Here is a 26,216-nt window from a genome sequence, read left to right on the forward strand (position 1 = left end):
ACAACTTGTACACAATATCTAAGAGAATTAGAATTATTGTCTAATCAAACTATTTTACCAGATCTGATCTAATATAAATAACATTTGCTGACCAAACACTTTGTTGACCAATAACAATGCCTGCACACTGTCACAGGGTGTTTGGTGTTTGTTCATTGTTCTTGGTTCTGTTTTCAGTTTATCATGTTCATGGTTATGTTTGAGTTTGTCATGTTCACAGTCTTGTCATGCACTTCCTGGTCTTGTCATGTGATTCCCATGCCCTCATGTGATCTTGTGTCTTGTCCTGTCATTGGTTCATTGTCTCATCACTGTTTACAGGTGTCACTTGTCTTGTCATTAGTCTGTGTGTGTATTTAAGCCCTCATGTTTGCCATGTGTCTTTGTCTGTTATGTTTAATCAAGCCAAGTTTATTGTCAAGCCAAGTTTTGTTTGTTGTTTTGCCAAGTTTTGAGTTATGTTAGGATTTATGTTTGGATAAATAAATGCTGCACATGGGTTCTGAACATTTGCCTCCAGTGGATCTATATGTTACAGAATAACAGACCGCCATTATGAACCCAGCAGTTACCATTGCCCACCCTTGTCAAGGCCAGCGTCCCATAGGGGACTATGTCAGAGACTTTATTCGGTTCATGGATTTGTTGCCCTGGAATGAGACCTTACTTAAGAGGTGCTTTTGTTCCGGTTTGGACTCTGACATTGCAGCCCTCATGCCATCAGAGGAACACCCCTGCAGCTTCTGGCAATGCATTGATTTTATTTTGTTTCTAAGTGGCTCAGATTGGACGGTAGGAGAGGCAAAGGACTATTATAGCCACGTCCATGCTCCAGCCCACGTCCATGCTCCAGCCCACGGCCCCGTCCAGGCTCCAGCCCACGGCCACGTCCAGGCTCCAGCCCACGGCCCCGTCCAGGCTCCAGCCCACGGCCCCGTCCAGGCTCCAGCCCACGGCCCCGTCCAGGCTCCAGCCCAAGGCCCCGTCCAGGCTCCAGCCCACGGCCCCGTCCAGGCTCCAGCCCACGGCCCCGTCCAGGCTCCAGCCCACGGCCCCGTCCAGGCTCCAGCCCACGGCCCCGTCCAGGCTCCAGCCCAAGGCCCCGTCCAGGCTCCAGCCCACGGCCCCGTCCAGGCTCCAGCCCACGGCCCCGTCCAGGCTCCAGCCCACGGCCCCGTCCAGGCTCCAGCCCACGGCCCCACTGTCCCGCCCAAGAAAATTTTGGGGGGGGGCAAGGGGTACATGGAGGCCATGAAGGCCACGCCTCTGTGGCCCCCTGAACCGCCATTACTGCCATGGCCTGTAGAACTGCCGTTGCCGCCATGGCCGCCCACGCCACAGGGTCCAGGTCCGCCCACGCCACAGGGTCCAGGTCCGCCCACGCCACAGGGTCCAGGTCCGCCTACGCCACAGGGTCCAGGTCCGCCTACGCCACAGGGTCCAGGTCCGCCTACGCCACAGGGTCCAGGTCCGCCTACGCCACAGGGTCCAGGTCCGCCCACGCCACAGGGTCCAGGTCCGCCCATGCCACAGGGTCCAGGTCCGCCCACGCCACAGGGTCCAGGTCCGCCCACGCTCCCAGGCCCGGCCGTGTCATGTCTGGGTCCGATGCCCCTGCACGGGCCTGGCCCACCATCCCTCCCCCAAGACCGCCCCCCAAGACTTTTTGTTAAGACTCTTTGTTAGGTTATTGATGTGTTGGTGTTGTTTGGGCGTCAGGGGCCGCCCATAGAGGGGGGGATCTGTCACAGGGTGTTTGGTGTTTGTTCATTGTTCTTGGTTCTGTTTTCAGTTTATCATGTTCATGGTTATGTTTGAGTTTGTCATGTTCACAGTCTTGTCATGCACTTCCTGGTCTTGTCATGTGATTCCCATGCCCTCATGTGATCTTGTGTCTTGTCCTGTCATTGGTTCATTGTCTCATCACTGTTTACAGGTGTCACTTGTCTTGTCATTAGTCTGTGTGTGTATTTAAGCCCTCATGTTTGCCATGTGTCTTTGTCTGTTATGTTTAATCAAGCCAAGTTTATTGTCAAGCCAAGTTTTGTTTGTTGTTTTGCCAAGTTTTGAGTTATGTTAGGATTTATGTTTGGATAAATAAATGCTGCACATGGGTTCTGAACATTTGCCTCCAGTGGATCTATATGTTACACACACACACACAAAATAAATAAATCATCATAGCCTATAGAATATTTAGCAGACAGTTTGTCACATTTAACTCCTGTAAAGTAGGCTATATTTCCCGTTATAAACAATTGGCTTCCTTAGTTGATACTAATCTATAATCATATTTATAATATTTTATTAAGACCATATTAATGGTAGGCTACACATTTAAAAAAAAATAAAAGGGAAATATAGGCTACTACACATGTTCTAAATGAGTTGTATAGCTAGTATATAGCTAATATAGCTATATGGTGTATAATACTAATTAAATGTCTACTACTTCCATTCCAGATGAGGCAGAGGCAGGCTCACAGTGAGGGAGAGACCACTGAGCTTCAGCTAAACCATTAAACTGGCTGAGTAAAGGAAATGCTAGAGTGTGATAAGAAGAAAGATACATTAAATTATTTGAATGGATGAGTAATTACAATAACATACATTTAATTAGACAACAACATACATTGAATTAGCACTAAGTCTAACAATTGTATTTATAATATGATTGTAAAAGGTTTGTTATTCATTTTCTACATTAAGATGATACTGCCTCAGGGTTGTGGGATTACAAATTTAAGAATCTGTTTAAAACTAAGGGAAGTAGCTACATTGTATTTAGCATTTAAGGTAACGATGATGACATCAGATGAATTATTCTGTTATGCAAAGTTTCCAGCAAGATATTTCTGCCAGTTCCTGTTCTCTTTATTGTAGCCTAAGTCAAATGAGCCAGCTTACTGAGATTCTCACCTTTTTGTCTTTTGTCCCATTTTTGAATCATTATGCTGATTGGATTAGTATTGGAGTCTGGTGGAAGTCTCTTTACCTGAATAATTAATTTGTATGCCTTGTTTAAGGTCGTCACCCATTTGCTGTGTAATCCCTCCGCCTAAAATGTATATAACCTACAGTTTTACTGTTTAAATCAGACTTGATGACTGCAGCTACCGACAGCACGTGTTCTCAATAAAGAATCCTGCTGAAGATATATCCAAGTCTCCTGGTCTTTGGCTTCTTATAATTTATCACAACTCACCAAAAAAATTAATCTGTGAACATAATATTGATTTTATGATCCATTGCAATGTTAAAAACATCACAACAATATCTCTTAATATAAAAGCCCAAGTATGTAACATTTTTGGTGGTAAAATAATGTATCGTATTGCAGCTTAAAGGTGCTGTATGTACGTTTTTGACTGTACTAAAACATAAAAAGACCATAATATATTTGCAAATATTTAGGAAACACGCAGAGTTCAGATAGCACTCGTTTCTTCACAAAAAAATGCTACAGCCAGTTATTCTACTTTGAAATGCGTTCGGTGTCGGAATGTCTGTTTTTGTTTTGGTCTGTGCGATAAAACACGTTGCCAATTTACCAATAGTATTTCGAAACCACAGGTTGCCAGTTGACAGAAAACACATCATATTGCTGCCATGGGTCAGAGACATAGACCGTAAAAAAGGTCAGAGATCTCAGATTCTACCTGACCTTAAAAAGTCTCTACATCCATCTAAAAATCTCTATGAACGGAAGCACGCTATAGCACGCTTGTCCGACCAATGGCAGATGGGGGGCGTATTCAAGGAAATAATGGCTGCATGATGCATCCGAAATCGCATATTCTATTGATTAGGTACTTATTTTGAAGTAATTACTTCACGACCGCTAAAAAGTACATCCTATATAGTATGAATGTGTGTAGTATGAATGAAATCTGGACATACTGTATTCGCCACACTGCCATTATGTGACATAACCTTCAGTTATGCCTACTCTTTTATGAGAACCAAATTCGGACATAAGCTGCGTTTCCACCGCAGGAACTAGGAACTTTGGAGTGGTACTCTGTGTGTTTCGACCGCAGGAAACAGGGTCCATAGTTGCCAAGTCCGCGTATAACACGCAACTTTGGGCTTCTTTTTTTTGTCAAGTCGCGTTAAAAAATCACTTGACGAGTTGCGTTTTTTTAGGCTTATTTTAAAAAATTTGGTTGCTTGTTAGGAAAATATAACAAGCAACTTCGTTTCTTTACATTTATGGTCACTATTTTGTCCAATACATTGACTGACACTGTCTTCTCGCAGCTAATAGCCATTCAGTGCAACGATACAAGTGATGTAATCCGTCCTCATATAATCTCGCCTCCTTCTCCCCCTCACTGAAGAAAAATCGCGTTCCACGTGCAGGTATGTGACGTTATAAATGCACGTAATGATAGTTAGTAGGCTTAAATAGACGTATACATTTTTACAAACAATGCCACCAGCAGAGATGTACAGAGATGGAGAGGAAACAGGGAGGAAAGGCACCTAATTTAATTTAAAAAATATTTTTGTAATGTATTTAAAATTACAGGCTATTATAAAAAAACAAGCATACTAATAATAACAGTTGGTATGGTTTGAATGTATTTTATTATAAATATGTGGCTATATTGCAGCGCTCCCTTAGTGCTTGCCTGTGTCCCAATTTGCATACTATCCATCCTAAATAGTATGTGACAGTCATTTTCAATACTATTTATGGCAGATAGTGTGCACATTGAGATGTAGGGCTTATCTTTTTCAAGGTTTGCAGTGTGTGTGTTCACTACTCACTGCCCCTAATATATGTGCACTAACTCCAACTATGGGTTACCATAATTGGCCTTCATGTCACTTTTTTTTTTTTTTTTCAAACCTCTTCTGTTCACAGCTGATCGGAGGATATTGTGTGTCCTTTATTGCAATTTGATGATTTTTGTAAAATCACACCTGTTTTTGCTTTTCAAACTCTGAGAGGTTTCAGTTTAATATGTTGCAGGCTCATTTATTGATAAACAAATAATATAAATAATATTGATGATAATAAATAATATATTCATATTGGGCTTGTTTTTGAATCTGCGGTTGCTTATTTGTCTCGCGAGAGTTGGCAACACTGCCAGGGTCTAAATTAAGTTCCGGGTAAATATTTCCCCCTCCAAGAGGCCCTGCTTGCGAGGGTAGTACTTTTTCAAAGTTCAGGAACTTTCGGAGGTGGGACTTGAGCGCTGAACATGCTGATTGGTTGAGCTCGCAACATTTTATTTCAACCGGTATTTTTAAAAGTCTTGCGAGGTTGGTTCTGCGTTCAGTAAATATCAGTCTTGCTCTTTCTGTCCGATGGCATGGCGTGCGTTGTCTCAGCAATCGCATGGTCAACGTCCCTAATAGCTGATTATAACATACGTCGTCTTATTTTAAATCTAGCTTTCAGAATACGGTCTAGTATCAGTTGTCTCTTTTCCGCCATTTTGTTAATTACATCTTTAGTAAACCAATACATAACTAGCAAAAGCAGCGCTGCTTGCATCTCCTCCATACTTGTTATTGTTGCAGACAGTATCGCACAAAAAATGATTACAGTGTCGCGCAGTCCCACGTCTCTGGACTATATTGCCTAATCTTCACGGTACTTTAGACCGCAGTTGAAACACAGACAATAGCAGGTTCAAAAAAAGTTCCTGGTACAAATTGTTTCGGTGGAAACGATATACTGTTTTTTGCTTAGTACTATGTAGTAGGGAAGTATGTGTTTAGGGATGCAGCCAATGTTTATATTTCCAGAAATCACATACTTGGAATTCACATACACATCAGGCCTACATGATAATAGAGCTGAACTATTAATGTTAAAACTATACCTAGTTTTAGGTATGAGTTTCACATGTTTCATGAAACATGACTGCAGTCATTTCAACCACACATTATCATTATTGCAAATATTCAAATTATCACAGAAGTACTGGAATTAAAGTTTATAGTTTATATATAAATACTGATGTCTACAGAAGCTATCAAAATGACCTTTTGAAAGTAACTAGTTCCCACTTGCCAAATAATGATTGTATCATTGCTGCGCCAGTAGGTGGCGACAAGTGACTGTTAAAAACAATTCATTCAAGAGATTCATTCAGAAACGCTGATTCATCCAGTAATTAAACAAGTCAAATATTTGTGAGTGAGTCATTGAATCATTCATTCAAACAGATATTTTAAATAATTATTTCAAATTAATAAAAAAAAATATATAGACTGCAGCAATTAGGCTAACATTTGATCAGAAATGTACACATTATTTTGTTTAGTTGTCTGTTCAGAATCATAGGAGAATTGTGATCAATATTTGGAAAAAAGTGATTCTGAACTCTACATGATAGTAGCGTTGGTTTCACTTACCCAGATGTCTTCTACAGTTACCACTGATGGCAGGGAATATTAGGAAACATCAGCAGACCTCTGGATGGCGCCAATGACCAATCGGGATCCAGTATTCAAGAGAGCCATACAATAATGAGTCATAACATCCATTTGATATCAAAGCCATTAGTTAAGTTTGAGCCATTGTATTTACTGATGTGACTCATAAGTCACCTGACTTCTCACACAAGATTACTTCTCAAAATAAACAGGTAAGACCAAGGACATCCTTTCCATTGGACCATTTGTGACAACAGAACAATTTGGTGTAAATCTACTTTGGACTACCCCATTATTTGAGGTGATGGTGTAATGATATTCTGCGCTTTGTCAGACCCCAACGATTGTTTGAAACATTGTTTTGTTTTTTCTGTCTGCGACCCAACAACCCATATTTGGCCATGACCCAGTTGAGAAGCACCGATATACAAATGTAGAGAACGCAGCATAGCTAAATGTGTGTAAACATCACCATCTCCAATTTATTTCAAGAGTTATATATGGATATTCAGACGGTATTTATTCATGTACAAATTACAAATACATAGTTTTTAATAAACTCTTCAGTTTAAATGTACAAAAAAAGAAAAAAAAGTGAAAATACCAACGGCTGTTTAATAGCAGCTTTGCAACCTGGCAAGACATTTCGCCCACTCAATCAAATGCAGTAAAAGATTTCTGTAAAAAAAAAAAAAAATACATAAAAGGCACTTCATTTTATTATTTTCTTTTTAAAGAAACATAATAATAATAATAAAATTCTAGAAGAAAGGTGAGGTTAAAGGTCATGCCTGCTCCACAGGGCAGACATCTGCAGTGGACTAATGTCCCAGACACAGAGAATTAGCTGGCGTCTGTCATTAATACAAAGCAGCTTGTATAAAAAGCTTATTTTAAAGACTTGACACTGAAAACATGTGCATGTTTCTTATGTTTGGTGTGGTCTGCCTCACTAAAATCACGTGAAAGTAAATAGAAAAGAAAAGAGCGATAAAAAGAAAAATCAGCCGATAAACGATTTAGAAACAGAATAAAAGAAGAAATCAAACGAAAAGAAAAGTGGAACGAGTCTGGCTTTTGCACTAGTAAAATATCCACACGCTCGGTGTCTTTGACTGGGTAAAATAAAGCAGTCCCCCAGCTTAAGGTCATAGGGTTTGTCAGTTTGCTGAAATATCACCTCTGCTGTGTTCAAACAGCCTTTCTACTTCCTAATACAGTAAAAATAATACACTTACATAGACCAATAAAACAAATATTTTATACAGTTCTCTCATAGACACCATTAGATAGCACATTAAACTCTTCATCTCAAGTAGGATTTTTTTCTAGGTTTGTTTTTGGGTGTTTGTTTTATACAGTGCAGAGTATATGGGCCTTGATTAAATAAGAGTGTTTTTAGTATATCTTGCGCCCTCTGCTGGTCACTCTGTGCTTGTGCTGGTTGCATTCTGTCTGTGAGGCACGCAGTAGTTGTGCTGGGCGGAGTGGACAAATCCTGGCAGACACACACACTTGTATGAGCCTTGCGTGTTGATGCACTTGCCGTTCTTGCAAAGAGACATCTTAGTATTCAGCTCTGAACATTCGTTGATATCTGGAACACAAACCACAAACCGTGTCAGCGTTTGGGACTAAACAATTCAAATAATAATTATCTTGGTTTTCATAAAGGAAATGGAATTTCAAAATGTGCTTTTTTAAAAATGACGAAATGTGGTATGATTTCATTCATTTCTCATACAATACTACTGACAAAACATACTGTATGTGTATCTTTAACTAGGCTACATGTTGTCATATCAACCAGTCAGACACTACAGTATGCTGATCTAGTCTCACAGAAAGCTGTTTTTTTTTTTTTTTGGTCACTAAAATAACTTATAAGAGTCATTCATTTACAATTTGCATACACTAGTTATGTTGAATGTTTTTGATTCACTAAAAAGAACCAATTCATAAGAATCATTCATTTGAGAATTGGACTACATTGGTTGCGTGGTGCATTGTTGATTCACTAAAAAGAACAGATTCATAAGAATCATTTATTTGGGAACCGGAATACACTGGTTGCGTCGTGCATTTTTGATTCACTCAAAAAAGAACCAATTCATGAGAATCATTGGCTGCATCCGAAAACTGAAAAATGCTGCCTTTGAAGGACACATTTCAAGGTAGGAATGCATCAAGACACGCCCGAATCTAATGTTAGCTTCACTTCCTGTCTCTTGAGATCCCTTCATCTGATCAATTTTTGAAGGCAGCATAGATGTATCCTTCGCTGCCTCTTATATCCCACAATCCTATGCGTTCCATTCGGTGACAGTTGAGCTAGAAAAAGAAAGATGCCGTCTGAAATTTGCGGTTGCTAGTCAGTTTCGGTAACACTTTATAATAAGGTTCATTAGTTAACATTAGTTAACTACATTAGTTAACATGAACTAATAATGAACTGCACATATAAACTATATAAACATTAGTTAATGCACTGTGAACTAACATGAACAAACCATGAACAGCTGGATTTTTAAGAACTAACGTTAAAAAAGATTGACTAATGTTAACGAATACAACTTTATTGTAAAGTGTTACCGTTTAGTTTTTACTAAAGCGCACTTTATTTTGCTGTGGATCATTCAACTGTTACTGTTTCGTGAGGTACCTTCATGCTCTTACGCTGCCTTTCAAGTCATTGCCTCATAAGGCAGCGAGGAAACAAGTCAGCTGCCAAGGTTTTCGGGTGCAGCCATTTATTCGGGAAATGGACTACACTGGTTGCATGGTACATTTTGATTCACTAAAAAGAACCGATTCATAAGAATCATTTATTCAGGAAATGGACTACACTGGTTGGTAATTGATAAACAAATTGGTTTGAAAGTAGTATGAATCATACTACTTTGGTTGTGCAGTATATTTTTATAGACTAAAAATAACTGACTCTAGAGTCATTCGTTTAGGTATTGAACTGCATTGGTTCAGTATGTTTTTGATTCACTAAAAGAACCAATTCATAAGAATCATTCTTTCGGGAATCAGACTTCTTTGGTCTCACTGTCTGTTTCTTGCTGTAGATTCTGTAGTAGTGTTGCAATGTCACTGAATAAGTATTGTCATTTTTTTGAACTGGTTCTGAATAGGAACCAGTTCTTGGTTCGCAACTCTGTGCCGGGGCGTATATCATCTGCTCAGTCATGCCTCATTTCAAGAGATTAGCCGTTATAATCACATCACTTTTCTCTGACAAGGTGGGAAAAGCATTCACTGGTAAAGACAATTTTGAAGTTGCCTGACAGATGAGGTTTTGAATTACCTCCAACCATTTGAGCTTTTATGCCTTAACATCCACAAATTAAACACAGTCACGTATAAAATTACTCTACATACTACTGATTAATTGTATTATTTTTATCTCATTTTGATTTATCCTGAAGCTCAGACACTTGTGCAGGAACATTTGCACCCAACAGCACCTAATTATTAATATAGTAAATGCATAGATTTTTAAATAAATTCTTTACGGTTGAAACGATCTGAAATTTAAACCCTGAGCTAATCCCACCCCCCCCCATGTGAGACTCTTGCTCACCCACGCAGGCCATGCGGGACATGTCGAGTGTGTATCCATCGAAGCAGTCACAGGTATATCCCTCCTGCACCCGCACACACCGGCCGTTCTCACATCCGTTCAGCACACCGCATTCCTCTGCTCGCAGTCCTTCAAATGCATCATATGGATCTGTGAGGGAGAGAGAGGTTTTGACAGAGTAAATGAATGACAATTTACATTTTAGGGTAAACTTAAAGTGTAAAATTGTACTCACTTCTTGGTGCTTCGTAATCATCATAGAAGGGCAGCGTGCTGTCAGGATTTGGGGGCCTAAAGTCATATTCAGGGCTGATCTCGTATTCATGAACTGGGCCAGCAACCAGAGCATCCTGACCATATGGCCGACGGGAATCACCAAACTGACGGATATTACACATAGTGGCATAGGCAGCTGGATGAGAGTGAAAAAGAAAAAAATCTATTTTTGCAGGTTCTTTGTGTCCCCGCAATTGTGCAAGAAAATAATTACAGGCCAGTCAGATCTGTGTGGGAAGTCTACAATCATTTTCAGAAAGAAGACGCATGTCTTGAGGTATAATATAAACACATAACTTTGGAAATAAAGCTGCATCCCTAATAGCTAATTTCAATACCAAACTAACTAATTTTCCAAATGGAAAGGCTTTCAAAGCTGATACTGTATGGTTTTTCTGTGTTTCAATGTGTAGTTGTGTATTTATACCTGTATTTTTCTGTGGGCAGAGAGCACAATCCATGCCCCAGGCCTCTCCGTATAAACAGCAGCACTCTGTGAATGTGGTTTGTCTGATGGTGAAGGGCTTTGTGCAGGTCAGCCTTTCTGACACGGTCTCCCAGCAAACACCTTCGTACACGTCATCTTCTCTTTGCCCTGTAAAAACACAAACATCCTTCATCTGATCTTTTCTAGTAAATGAGCATTTTAAGTGGTGACGAAAAAGTGTGACAATAACAGAAAACTGAAACATGTTTATGTAAAGTAAACTGTGAGAAAAGAAATCCATAGAAAAATTGATATTGTCCTGGCAAATTGCCAGTACGTTTTCTGGATATTTCCGTCAACTCTTAAAACACAATGCAATGCGTAATTCAAAATGTGACAAATCAATATGGAAAATTCTATATGGGCCGTATTTTTACAGACTTTTCTTAGAGTGTAGAAATAATTTTGGTGCCAGGCAATGGCAGAAACTGTAGTTTCTACAAAGCTTCTTTCAATCCTAAAACCTAAAAGAAATGGAACTGCTTTTTACCCTCTAGATGGCAGTATGACACTGTATAGAATTGTTTTGTGATCGAGACGATCAATAGAGGTTAGAGATGATCAAATAATGATCTTAGAAACAAAAGGTTTAGTTTGGTGTGTTTAAAAGGTAAATTGTAGGGTTTCAGAGGACAGAATACAGGTTTTAGAGAATCTAGGGCTTGGATTAAAGGATTTAGAGCATTGCTTCTCAATCCAGCTCCTTGAGGAAGCCCAACAATGCATATTTTAGGTGGCTCACTAATCTGACACACTCAATTCAGGTCATGGAGAACTCTACTAATAAGATAATGAGATAAATAAGTGTGCTAGATAAGGAAGACATCCAAAATGTGTGATGATGATGATGGCCTCCATGATGGATTGTGGGATTTAAGAGTTTATGGTGTGAGTTTTAAGGTGTAGTCTTTGGATTTTCGGTGTGCAGGGATTTGGTTGTGGGGTGTAGGGTTTTCAGGTACATAATAGTTGACTTTACCTGCCAATGCGGGTGGAATGCAGCGTGCGCTGTCTTGTGCAAGAACCAGGGGAGGAGTGCAGAAACACTGATATGACCCAAGTGTGTTCAAACATTTACCATCTATACAGTTCGACTCATCTGTACATTCATCAGCATCTGCAGAGCCCAGAGGCGGAGAGAAAAACAAAGATAAACAGACTCCGTGAACAGGTTCAAGTTGCTCAAAATATACACAATATAGATGCAAAAACAATTTCACCAGAATTCACCACTTCTGCAGTATTCAAAAATCCTTCATAAGAGACAAATAAAAATGGATTATACTATGGGGCTGCAGAATGCTTTATTCTGATTGGTTGATAAACACAAAGGTGTGCAGTTAGTTTCCAGTAAATGCACAGCTAGAGTAGTTCCAGGCAGGTTGTAACCAAATTACAGTCCCATATCACTTTACTTTTCAAAAGTTCTTATAGCCTACAGCAGAAAAATAACCAAAACCCACAAAGATACTGGCTGTCACAAACTGCTCTCAAATGGGTTGAGGATCCAAACGCAGCTTTGATTAGGGTAATCCACATTTGTAATCCATATGACAGGCAAGGATCAAAACCATAGGGAAGACAATGCAAAACAAACAACATAGTAGAAAGCACGGTCAAACGGGGGAATCCAGGATATCGGGCAGAAGGTCAGAACCAAAACACAAGACAAGAGAGTGTGACAAGACTTCACAATGAGTGACTGAAGAAACATGGGCTGAATCTGAATTCGCCTCCTAAACCCTCAATCACTATTCCCTACATTAGTCCACTATACAGTTCATTTGAAGGAGTGAGTGAACCTCGGACAGCCGTTGAGTGTACATCGGCTGTACACTTATTGTTGCGGTGCAATGTGGGATATAATGAGTGCACACGATAATGTCCACTATGGTTTCGGACACCAGTTAAATGGCTGTCCTCTCAAATAATGCCCTATTGAGAGTATAGTGGGTGATTTCAGATTCAGCCAGGGCTTATGTAGGCAGAGTTAACAAGGGTAATGACACACAGGTGGAAGTGATCAAACAATAATGAGTCCAGGCACTGGGTTATGGGAAATATAGTTCATGATGGAAGAGCCAACTCAGTAAATATAACACAAAAAAAAGGATAAAAATGACAAACTATTGCCATGTTTTTACCATAAAATTTTGTTTTATTATCTATGGAAAGCGTGCTCTCTTTCTCCCATACAACTCCAACACATACAGTACACACACACTAGCACACACACACGAAAACATGTATGTGCACAGAACGAATTAGTTATTTTTTAGTAGCAAGGTAGTAACGTCACTGTTCTTGAAGCAGTTAAACTTTTAGCTTCACTATTAGTAGAGACACTGTTTCTGAACACTGATAAGAGCCGCACAGACACATTTAATCAATCAATTTTTCTCTTGCTCCCTCATAACTGTATATGAATGGCTCAAGCATCCGTTACTAACTCTAAAATTATGCTTTGGAATTAGCAACAGCGGCTTAGATTGAGATGCGCAAGAAAATAGACAAAGACAAATGCCTTGAAATAAAACATGGTAAATCGTAACAGGAATAATAGATTGACATAAGAATAGAAAACTCTTATTTATTATTAATTTTACTATTATAGTATTTATTAATAATTTAAATTAGCTTTGGTTTTTATGTTTCCAGTTTTAATTTCATTAATTTTCAACTTTCATGTTTAGTCATTTTATGTGCTTTTGCCATTTTTATTCGTTAAATTTATATATATAGCTTTGATTTATTTTATTTCTGTTTTAGTTATTTTAGTTGCCATTCATCTAATATTTATATTTGTTAGAAATCAATGAAAATAGAGAAATCAATGTTAAGTGGTCTCTTAATTTTTTCCAGAGCTGTATATACATTGCTTCAGTCCAACTAAAATCAAACATTTAAAGTGCATGTAAATGCACTTAGTGTGTGTTTGTGTACATACAACCAGATCTGCCCACAATGTGTATGTAACATTTTGCGGCCTTCTCCAGAACCTCCACCCACTGAGTTAAAAAAGACTGACACATGAAATCAGAGACATATTTGTATGTGTGTGAAAAGTTTGGAAAAGTAAGTGGGTGTTCATATATATATATGTGTGTGTGTGTGTGTGTGTGTCAGAGGGTGTAGGAAATCAAATGGTTGTGGCTACACTGAATATGTGTGTGTGAGGCAGGCAGGGGTGTGGCAGCTTTGAGGCAGTGCGGCCGGGTAAGACTCCTTGGCCGTGGGTCTGTGGTTTGTGTGAGTGAGTGTGTGTATGTGTGTTTAGGCAGGCAGACAGCCTGCGGTGCACCATAGAGCTGTGGCCTGGATCATAACGGCTGTGCCGCCCCGACCCGTCGCGAAATGTAGCCTTTGACCCATGCTCACGCACAGATATTACCTGCCATCACGATGCACGCATAATGTGGCCGCAAGCCACAAGCCGCGGCAGGTTTAAAACTTAAATTTAAATCCAATTGAAATGTGTTGGCGTTATGGTGAGCCAAACTAGGCCAACACTTACATTCACACACACACACACACACACACACACACACAAACTATCTATTCAGCATGTAAGCTTATATGCACCCACACAAAAACACCCACACAAAAACACACACACACACACACACACACACACACACACACACACACACACACACACACACACACACACACACACACACACACACACACACACACACACACACACACACACACACACACACACACACACACACAAGCCTGTCATTCCAAACCGACAAAAGTACACAGTGACAATCCAAGGCCAAACATCACAAGCAATAAACGACTAAAGCTGGATGCTATAAATAACAAACCCTTCTAAGATTACTTGCTAACCTTTCTAAGAATACTTGGAATAAAATAAAACGCTTTCATGTAACTTTTTATGTTTCTGAATACTGTCTAATATTTATTCATCAGGATGCTTTGTGTGTGCAGTGATATAAACAGCACTATGAGAAACACTAGAATATAATATTTAATCATTTCTTTACATTCATTACATTTGTGTATTTCAACATGTGCATGTATGTTTGTTGTTCAGACAGGCAGCAAAAATCAGTTTTTTTTGCCTATTCTGTTTCTGATTTCTTAGACTAAATAAATAGATCAGTCATTTTCTGACGTCACTTGTTGACAAGAACAACGTGCGTTTCTCGGCAGCTATTAAATGTCATCAATGTGATTCTTAATGGACACGATAAGGGTGTAAAAGACAACAGAACATGCTGAATGCTTTTCTTACCGTAGCCTGCTAATCCTGAAGTTAACGGCCCTCTTCAAAAATGTAGAGTATGAATGCACTTTTTGTAGGTCTTTACCCCTCACTAAACTGTGGTAGTGATAGCAGCAACAAATACTGCATGTAGCACCATTTCACATTTTGGACACTTTTCTGTGTTCAGACTTGGATACTGGATACCCTCATGAAAAACATGAAACATCTATTGCTAGAATTTCATGCATGCCGAACCAAGTTTACCTTGTTGCTATGACAAATGTGGACATGCTACAAATGTGGACGTGCTAGCAAAAGCCTGTCTGAACAGAACAAAACCCTGATCTGGATACATCTAACCTGTAATCAATCTAAAAAACATTTCCATTCACTTAAACCTGTTTGACGTTTTTTTCTTCTTTTGTGCTCTGCAAAAGACTTTGGAACAACATGAGGGAAGCATAATCAACTGTCCCTGTAGATGAGACTGCAAATTAACAGATGTTCAGAGATTACATGCCGATTGTGATTTTGGACCTTACCAACACACTGTAGTTTGCTCTCATCATAGTAGAGTCCAGCCTTGCAGTAACACTCGTACCCACCAAGGGTATTGAGACAAAAGCCGTCTTTGCAGATCTCGTTTTCAAAAAGCTTGCATTCATCTGCGTCTGCAAAAGAGACAAATCAACACGGTTTCATTATTTCATTCTAAAACATGTGAGCCTGAAACCCTGGACCACACCTACAGATCAGCATGCATCTGGCAGCATACAGACTCTCCACTGAAGACGCAATTACTCTGGTTAGTGTTCTTATTTGGGGATCTGCTACATGCAGAAATGTCATTTGACTGGAGACCGATGGGGAGGAAATGTCCTTTCCATCCATAAGCATTCCATTCAAAAGTACACCGACACACACACACACACACACACACACACACACACACACACACACATATCCCGACCACATTGCATTTACTCGCACTGCCACCAGCCAAAGAGAAACCACACTCTCGCTGCATTCATAAATTAAATCAGTGCATTAGACTGGCCCTGGGACTGAGGTTTCCCCACACTGGGAAGCAGGCTGCTGAGTGTGTGTGTTTCAGCATATGTAGGTCAGATGCTAAGCCATGTCTGCGGCTGCTTCCACACATTACAAAGTCAAAAATATGTGTATAAAATGGGGGTTAAAAGTGCAAGACACAGTTGTTTGGACCCCTTTGACTTTCACTGTATAGACCAAAAATCTTCAAAATATCTTCTTTTGTGTTAAACAGTAGAAAGTAATTCATACAGGTTCGGAACAACATAACATTTAAAAATTTTAGGATAACGATCCCTTTAAAATTACATAGACACACAGACCGTTGAAGCTTTCTGGTAAGCTGGTTGTAGGAATTATGGGATCACCAGGAGGAATGTAACCCTGGCCAGCCGGACACATCTGTGAGAACTGATCTGCATAAGAGAGTGTCAGTAGTTAATACAGGAAACTGTCTGCTGTATTTATTCAATAATAGCCATTATTATTTGAAAAGTGCAATATAGAGTTGTAATTATGGCTTTGGTAAAGCAAAATAAACATGAGAGTGATTGTTTATCATTTATAAGATATCCAGATTCATTCAGGTGAATCATTAGTTGCAGAAAGGTGCATATTCTTCTGCATTGAACCTTATCTATCTGATAACAATCCTATTTGATCTGCCTGTCTGAAATTAAGAAAAATGACTAGACGGATTCATAAGCACTAATGTGCAACACGACAAGTGCACTTTGATGGAAAAAGTGCAGGTTTAAAATAAGAATCATTACAGTTTAAAATTATAATAGGTTTAAACATGTTCCGTCTCTCTTTAATTCATTTTTCCTACTTTGAATTTCCTACATGGAGTTGAATTTCTCTAGTTTGGGCTTATCTTTTTAAGTTCCTCAGATTCCCCACCATAATATTTTTTTAAAAGAGTGTTAAAATAAGGAAAATTAAATTCTACTTCCAGTTTGAAAGGAATATGTCGCACGCAGGGCGAGGCCGAGAGCCGTGGGAACGGAGCGAGGCCTTTGGCGCAATTGCGCGCCACACCACACTGTAAAAAAAATTCAGGTCTCCAATTGAAAATTTTCTAGTGACCGATCACATCTAAATTTTTCAGTTGGCCAAATTGAATTTCTGTGAATTAAACTGCATTATTTCACAGAAAATCAATTTGGCCAAATGAAAAATTTAGATGTGATCGGTCACTAGAACATTTTCAATTGGAGACCTGAATTGTTTTTTACAGTGCAGCCGAGTCTCACTGTCGTCACTCCTCCTTTTCGCCTCCGGAGCGGCTCCGTGAGACTCGAGGCCGTTGTGGCATGCTCATTAGCAATCGCACCACCGGCTCTCTGCCCCACCCAGCTTGCGACAGAATATCTGAAATGAACCAGGTCAACTGATTCACTGCAAAGAATTATCTCAAAACAATGATTTGTTCACTATTCTCAAATTTAACTAACTGACTCGATCTATACAAAGGTGTCCTCACAGTTTCTATTTTGAGTTGAATTTCTCTAATTTCGGCTTATCTTTCTAAGTTCCTCACCATGATATTTTTTCAAAAAGTGTTACGTTTTACTTCCAGTTTAAAAGCAATAGTTAATCTAAAATTCACTGCAACGAATTGAATTTGTTCACTATCCTCAAATTCAACTCACTGACTCAATGATCCATCTATACAAAAGGGTTCTTACAGTTCTATATACTGTACTTTTTTTATACTGTACTTTGTGTGTTGTGCATTATGTAAATCAGTACCTGTTCCCGGTATGGGGCAGGGATGGACCTCACAGTTGTCCCCCCAGCCTGCTCCCAGCGTACAGCAGCACTCCTCTTTAGTCATGCTGCTGGCCAGCACCTTATCACACAGGTTCTCATCATTCAAGTTGAAGTAGCACTCTTTCCTCTCCACCGATGTGTCTGCAGGGTACAAGACAACAAACAAAGCAACACAGATAACTCAGACAGTTGTCCTTTTCTCTTAAAATATTCAGCCAGTTTTGACACAAAGCATAAAAAAAAAAGATTTGGAGGAAAGAATCAATAAATAAACATAATATTTCACTGCAACACGGTTATCCACAAATGAAGAATACCTTAAAAACTTAAAGGGTTACTTCAGCGATTTAGCATTAAGCTTTGTATCAGTAGAAACCCGGTAGTTTATTCAAATTATCGTAATTTCCCCCCTCATGTCCCGCTGAGACGAGAGAATTATGCATTTTATTTACCAATGACGCAAATAGACTGCTCAGCTCCTCACTCTTGTGATGAATGAAATCTGACTCCTGCTGCGTTTGTGTTGTGACTTTCGTTCGGCTCACTCACACTTTATTGAAAAAACACGTTCAGTTTTTAATTGTAGTGTCTGTTCTCTAACTGAACGAAATGATTGTATTACTATGAAAATCAAAACGACGGTGGGGGCGGTGTCATGGTGGGCAAGTGATAACCAATAGCCGTGGCTTTGGGAGTGGCCTCGTAGGGCAGCAAAGCAAGTGCATTCTGGGAGTTGTTGTCTTTCATCCACATGAGACAAAAATACATTTTCTGTCTTTTCTCAGTCTAGAAGGCACCAAAATCAAAAATAATTTCACATTTCTCCTACATAAATGACCCAGTTTAAATACACATTCATCTTCCCAGCGCTGAAGTACCCCTTTAAGAACCAATGTCAAGAGCACAACAGGAACTGTGCATGACATCAGAGAGCAGTTTTACAGTTCAGCCTTGTCTTTTCAGTCACTGAGAGATACTTTTGAAGATTTCCAGATTTTTTAAAAATTCTATTGTGATTCTAGTTTTATGGTGTTCTGCCGCCATCCTTAAATGCAAAAAAGCATGATTTACAGCTCTGGTAAGAGATACTAGGGTACTTCTTGCAAAAATAAAAAATAATGTTTATACTCAGGAGACAGTGCGGTTTTATGGGGGTGGGAGGAGGATTAGGTGGGTGGATTTGAACAAAAGTCCTTAACTAAAACAGTTGGCTAAGATCTAAGGAAATGCTTCCTGTTATTTGATCTTCCAGGCACAGCTGGTGTGCAGCAACTCACACACATATATCCAATCAACATTATTCTTTTATTTCCCAGTTTCACCATGTTCTTCAACTGGAGCACTAGAGGAACAAATTGATTCCAGTCTAGCCAGTGCCAACCCTTAAAACTAGAACTATTTATTTAACATTTTTAATATCTTTCACGCCTGTTCTTCTTTAGTCCATTTATTTTACAGGTAAAGAAAACTTCCCAGATTTAGTGGCTCACTTTACTTTTGAAGAAATCAATTTTGCGGCCTGCAAGTTGGGGACCTGCTTATGCAAATTGCGTTGAGGTTACATTAGGTTGCTATATATTAGGTTGCTATTTTTTGGTTATATTTCATAAATGTCATGCCAAAAACAACTTAGACAATATGCAAATAAACACTAGCAGCAGGCATTGTTTAAAGAAGAACAATAACACTAATACAACTAAATATAGGCCAATCAGGAGAGTTTTAAAAGCAGATATCTCATTCTGATGGGCCTTCCTGTATTACTCTCCGTACTGGTCTTTTTTATCTGAGCGTGGGAGCTCCTTTTTGGCTCTTACGTGCTTCGGGGCCCATGGTGCTTGGGTCCCTCTCTAATCCTCAGACTGAATCTCATTTCTCTCCTGCCAGATCGTTTACAACCCCCATTTATCACGCCTTGCCTCCCTCTGTTCTACTCGGAGCTGGACCCTGATGATAGGAAGTTAATGTCCTGTTGCACTAGAGGATCTCTATGGCTGAGATTAAAACGTGAAGAGCTTCAGAATCATTTCAGGTACACTGTGAAGCCAAGAAGTTTCATAGGATGAGGACAGGGGTCATCTGTCCAGATAAAACGTAACCTGTGGAGTAATGGTAGCCTTGCAGGTTTGGGTTAGGGCACTGTTCGTGGAAAACATTTGGATTTCTGTAGCATAATGATTTGGTCGATCACGTTGCGGTGGTTTCCATTAGACTACATTACCTGGTGGTGTAGAGAAGCATTTGCCCAAATTCCGGTCAAATTCTTGCGTATCATCAGGACACAAACACAGGTAGGAGCCTTCGTGATTCTCACAGATGGCCTCACCACACACATTACCGAGCAGCTCACACTCATTCACATCTGCAGGTAAGAAAATATGTTTCATTATTGAACTGAACAATCTGAACTCCAGGAGTGAAAGTATTTTGCGTTGTCAAGTGCAGATGTGATCGATCGTTGTTCTACCACTAACAAGCTTCTAGTTTAAAAGGAATAGTTCACACAAAAAATGCTCACTTAACGGATTCAGTAAAAGAGTTTAAAAGAATAATTCATTCACTTTTCTCGAGTTCAACTCAATGATTCGGTGGAAGTGGTTCTTGTCTAGAGTGGAAGATCAGTGAATAACTTTTGAATAAAATAAGTGAATATCTATGAATATATAGCTATCTTGTGGCTTCTAAAGGTTTGGAAATATATAATTAGTTGTATGGACTGCATGTATGATAATTTTTGGTTTTTTTTAAGCTTTAAAATAATAATAATGAACACCATACCGGTTTGGAATGAAATGAGGGTCATAATAAATAGTATTATAATCTCTACAGCAATAAATATTACAAATATAAATAACTATAATAAATGATAGTATAAATAAATGAACTAAAATAAAAATAAATTCCAATTAAAAAAAAAGCTGAAAAAAAATAAGACTTAGAATTATTTTTTGTTGAAATAAGAATTGTTTGTTGTCACAAAAAAAAAAAAAAAAAAAAAAGACTATAGAAACAACTGTTTCATCAGACCTCTGGGGCTTTCACAACCACAAACTTATTTGAACTCCAAAGCCCATGAAACATTGGTCATTATCTAGTTACAGTTTATCATTTCTATAGCTTTGTCCTAATTGGCTCAGAGCCTTCTGCAGAGTTTTCATACATTTTCCTTATCAAAACGGTGGCTTTTGGGAACCTCATAGAGCAATGACAAACTGTGCGCACGGACGACTTCAGTAAATAAAACAGCCCAATTTTTCTGCCGACTGTCTCTGACAGCTTGAATTTATGACGACCAAAGTAGCACCATAATGCAAGTGTCTGCTTCCTGCAACATGGCTCTCTTTTCCTTTCTCTCTTTCTTTCTCAATGCTTCACACATCTGTGACTCTCATTCTCTCGCTTTTATCAATCATCTCAGAGCACCACGTACAAAAGGATGCAATAAATCAACTTATGTGGAGAGCCTTTATGTGCAATAGACTCTGAATGTTCTAATGGAGCCATCCTGCCTGCCAGACGCACACACGTACACACTCCAGACCCTCTCAGTGATGGTGGGCCAGCTCGTCAATGAGCCTGTAAGTGTTAAACGGTTGTCTGGAGTCGGTAGCAGCGTGGGTGCTGCACCACTAGGAAATGATAAAAAGTTGGAAAAGGATTTCAGTGCCAGAAGAACAATGTAAAAGACAGATACGACCTCATAAGAGCTGATATATACTAGTGGCTTTTCATGCACTCCAGAATAAAGTAGGGTTTGATGGGTAATTTTTTTTTTTCATGTATGCAGTGCTTTCTGCACCGCTTCTTAATCTACAACACCATAACAATTAAAATTATTATAACTGTGAGTTTGCAGTCTGAATTGAATTTGATAAGTTAAAAAGATTTCTATTTCTGTTACATTGTCACTGATGGCTGAACTCAAAGCAAACATACACCACATCCAGTGTATTCTGATTCACATTCAAATTACTCTTATGAGCTCTTTAAATGATTCACAAACTCTGTTTAAATCAGTCTGACGAATCCTTCTCTGAATATGTCAGAGCGGCTCCTGAATCAACATGTGACTCACTTACTGAACTGCAAACCTTTACTCTAGTGTCCCACTCAAAATTAATCTGCTATATGTATTTAAGGTTCATGAAACTTGAATCAGTGTCCTGAGCTCCTCTAACAATGCTAAGCTTCAATCCCCAGAGAATGCATGAACTGATATGTTTGCATTTGCCAAAATGCTTAAATGTAAAACAACTCTGATTTGTTGTTCGTATAATTAAGATACAGAACTGTTTTTTTTTTTTAAATCTATTTTTGTAATTCATTTAAAATAGAATCAAATGAATGAACAAATCATTTCAAAATTAAACTGTGAAATAAAAATGTCAAACATTAAATGTATATTATTTATAGGTGTTTGTGTGGATGGGAGAGCAAAACATACTTCTGTTCAGTTTATTAGGAATTCTGGCAACACAGTGAGAAGCAATTTATTTTTTGGCGGCAACAAACAGAATAAGAAATTGATTCAGAATGGCTTTTCCATAATGCTTTAATGATCCCCCCCCCCCCAAGTAGAGCAGGAGTTAAGATGTTCAGTCTCTGGAAAGGGATTAGATGTTATCCTTTTGCTTCATTAATACATAGTTCAAGACACAGAGAAGCTGGCTGGCACAGAAGGGCTAAAACTGATCTTTAGAAACGTCTACAGATCATATATGTCTGATCTGGCATTTGTTTTTGTTCTTGTTGACTGCATAGGGCAAGAAAAGCTGGCCTAGCTAATGTACAAGCTACAGACACATTGAAATGGGGTGCTCAGTGATGCAGGAATCTTGTTGCATCGCATTTGGTCACAATATTATGCCCGAGATCTTTCTCTGTCTAGGTAAATGGTGGACAAAGGGATGAGAGGGGAAGAGAAAGAATAATGGATGCGGTAACAAGAGAAACTGAGGAGGGAGATGGAAGAATGGATAAGGGTAGGAAGAGAAAGAGAGATAAGTGGGAGGAAAAGTGGAATTCAGGTCTTGTGTGTATTAGCATTTGTGTGTATTAGTGTGTGTTACGACTGTGGGAAACCAGAAACTATGGAGGTTGTTTGTGGCCAGTTACATAAGCCAACAAGACAAACAACCTCTGTTCAGAGACTGAGAGAGAATGGGTGCATGGCTCACTGTTTGTTTGCTACAGTGTGTATGAAAATTCTCTCCTCAAATTAAACACAGAGTGAGAACAACACAGATAACAATATACTGTATATAGGGGTGGATGGAATAAATATCATATTATGATACAATATATAATTCAATATCATGGTATAAGGGGTGGGAGGAAAAAAATAAATAAAACAAATTTTAAAAAAAATGTATAAAAAAAAAAATAATAATAAATTGGGATTTTCACGCACAACCATTTCTAGGGTTTACAAAGAATGGTGTGAAAAGGGAAAAACATCCAGTATGCGGCAGTCCTGTGTGCGAAAATGCCTTGTTGATGCTAGAGGTCAGAGGAGAATGGGCCGACTGATTCAAGCTGATAGAAGAGCTGTATATACTGTATATACACTCACTTAAAGGATTATTAGGAACACCATACTAATACTGTGTTTGACCCCCTTTCGCCTTCAGAACTGCCTTAATTCTACGCGGCATTGATTCAACAAGGTGCTGAAAGCATTCTTTAGACATGTTGGCCCATATTGATAGGATAGCATCTTGCAGTTGATGGAGATTTGTGGGATTCACATCCAGGGCATGAAGCTCCCGTTCCACCACATCCCAAAAATGCTCTATTGGGTTGAGATCTGGTGACTGTGGGGGCCATTTTTGTACAGTGAACTCATTGTCATGTTCAAGAAACCCATTTGAAATTATTCGAGCTTTGTGACATGGTGCATTATCCTGCTGGAAGTAGCCATCAGAGGATGGGTACATGGTGGTCATAAAGGGATGGACATGGTCAGAGACAATGCTCAGGTAGGCCGAGGCATTTAAACGATGCCCAATTGGCACTAAGGGGCCTAAACCAGGCAACATTTTTACAGTCTTCAACTGTCCAATTTTGGTGAGCTTGTGCAAATTGTAGCCTCTTTTTCCTATTTGTAGTGGAGATGAGTGGTACCCGGTGGGGTCTTCTGCTGTTGTAGCCCATCCACCTCAAGGTTGTGCGTGTTGTGGCTTCACAAATGCTTTGCTGCATACCTCGGTTGTAACGAGTGGTTATTTCAGTCAAAGTTGCTCTTCTATCAGCTTGAATCAGTCGGCCCATTCTCCTCTGACCTCTAGCATCAACAAGGCATTTTCGCCCATAGGACTGTGGCATACTGGATGTTTTTCCCTTTTCACACCATTCTTTGTAAACCCTAGAAATGGTTGTGCCTGAAAATCCCAGTAACTGAGCAGATTGTGAAATACTCAAACCGGCCCGTCTGGCACCAACAACCATGCCACGCTCAAAATTGCTTAAATCACCTTTCTTTCCCATTCTGACATTCAGTTTGGAGTTCAGGAGATTGTCTTGACCAGGACCACACCCCTAAATGCATCGAAGCAACTGCCATGTGATTGGTTGATTAGATAATTGCATTAATGAGAAATTGAACAGGTGTTCCTAATAATCCTTTAGGTGAGTGTGTATATATATATATATATATATGGCATTGACTTATTTTACAAGAAGTCACAATACCACAATATGGCTTATTATTGCTGGAAATTCACCACATTTTTTGTCTGACAGCCTATTTTTGTATAATATAGTCAATTAAAATAATTTAAATGAAAGATATTTAATCCAATTTGATGTCTATCTCATTTATGATTATTCATAAATTAATTTTGCATAATACTGTCATTCAACTGAGCCCTACTCGTAAAATGAAGGCAAAACTTTCTCTTTCTCCTCTCTTGCTCTCTTTTAGAAGGTGGGCTGCACAAGAACAGTCAAGATGAAAACATGTGTTATTTTAAAATAGCTACCAACTACAGAGCTCTCAACATAAGGACACAAAAATACATGTGGCTTCATCACTTTAATAGGACTTGACTCTGTGTCAGTGTATTAACGTGTCTGTGTGTATGTGGGGGCCATTGATGTGTTTAACCCTGGTCGCTGTGTTTTAAACATAACCAGGGTCTGTGTCGTCCACTCTCAGACTGGAAGAAACTATCAGAAACATCAATCATGGTTCTAGCAAAACGTCTGCCACCTTTTTTATGTTGTCTGAAAGGAAGTGGCAAAAAATCTCAGAAAGTGGACTCGGTTCAAATCCAACACTGGTTTACGAGGTCTTTACGAGCTTTACAAACAGACCAGACCACATATCCATTAGTTTGACAAGATACAGTTTGAGACATATTACAGGTGCACTAAATATTTTTTCCACTTAAAAAAAAATTAAAGGGTTAGTTCACCCAAAAATGAAAATTCTGTCATTAATTACTTACCCTCATGTTGTTCCACACCCGTAAGACTTTTGTTCATCTTCGGAACACATATTAAGATATTTTTGTTGAAATCCGGCTCAGAAAGGCCTCCATTGGCAGCAATGACATTTCCTCTCTCAAGACCCATAAAAGGTACTGAAGACGTTGTTAAAAAGTCCATCTCACTACAGTGGTTCTACAATAATTGTATGAAGCGACGAGAATAGTTTTTGTGTGCAAAAAAATCAAAAAAATGACTTTATTCAACAAGTTCTTGTCTTCTGTCTGGGCCTCTGACGTGAACGCACGAAGCACCACGACGCATAAAAGTCTTTCTAAAAGTCTTCCTAAAAGTCTTCTGAAGTCACACATTTGCTTTGCTTGAGGAGTAGACCAAAATTTAAGTCCAGTACTCATTATTTGCTAAAAATTATTCCTTCCTCTGCAGCTCTTTGTCAGAGTAATGGGTTTGTTTTGTATGTTTTGACCGTCTTCCTGTCATTACTAATATGATTTTATCTTTGTTTCCTAGCTAACTCATTAATTAGTCGTTTTGTTCATCTGGTTTTCATTAGTTCCTTTTGTCTGCTCCTGTGTATTTAAACATTCTAATCTTTGTCTGATCTTGTCGAAATTCTCTCTAATTTGCTGTGTTCCATTTTCTCCAGTGTATCTCCAGCTCTTCTTTGTGTTAGTAATACAGTCATTTCATAGTACTGTTCGTTTTCGTGAGGTTCTTACACAGCAACTTGTGACTCTTACATGTCACTCTCAAACTTGGTGCTTGAAGACGTGTTGCACCAGAAGTTTGCCAAAAGTTTGATAATGTGAAAGTGTAAAATATTTCTATTTGTGTTTCATGCGGAAAAATAAAGTCATCAAGCTTTGAAACAACATGAGGGTGAGTAAATGATGACAGAATTGTAATTTTTTTGGTTGAACTATCCCTCAAACAAGAAGCAATGACCACACCTTAGC

The 26,216-nt window shown here is 39.1% G+C and overlaps 1 protein-coding gene across 8 annotated transcripts in view; it reads right to left on the bottom strand.

Annotated features, from left to right (window-relative positions):
• Positions 1-6,846: 6,846 nt before the first annotated feature.
• The window catches only part of ltbp1 (latent transforming growth factor beta binding protein 1), a 101,134-nt gene continuing 81,764 nt past the window's right edge, over positions 6,847-26,216 (bottom strand). For all 8 annotated transcript variants that reach the window (XM_079833436.1, XM_079833443.1, XM_079833440.1 and 5 more), the window contains 9 exons: positions 20,033-20,173; positions 17,791-17,952; positions 16,359-16,451; positions 15,528-15,656; positions 11,728-11,865; positions 10,689-10,856; positions 10,221-10,397; positions 9,986-10,135; positions 6,847-7,993 (listed from right to left, as the gene is read on the bottom strand). In XM_079833436.1, the coding sequence (XP_079689562.1) occupies positions 7,821-7,993; positions 9,986-10,135; positions 10,221-10,397; positions 10,689-10,856; positions 11,728-11,865; positions 15,528-15,656; positions 16,359-16,451; positions 17,791-17,952; positions 20,033-20,173 (1,331 nt within the window). In that variant the 3' untranslated portion in view covers positions 6,847-7,820. The remainder of the gene's footprint in view (positions 7,994-9,985; positions 10,136-10,220; positions 10,398-10,688; positions 10,857-11,727; positions 11,866-15,527; positions 15,657-16,358; positions 16,452-17,790; positions 17,953-20,032; positions 20,174-26,216) is intronic.

Source organism: Gobio gobio (assembly GCF_949357685.1).
Source record: "Gobio gobio genome assembly, chromosome: 13".
In the NCBI taxonomy this organism is placed as follows: domain Eukaryota; kingdom Metazoa; phylum Chordata; class Actinopteri; order Cypriniformes; family Gobionidae; genus Gobio; species Gobio gobio.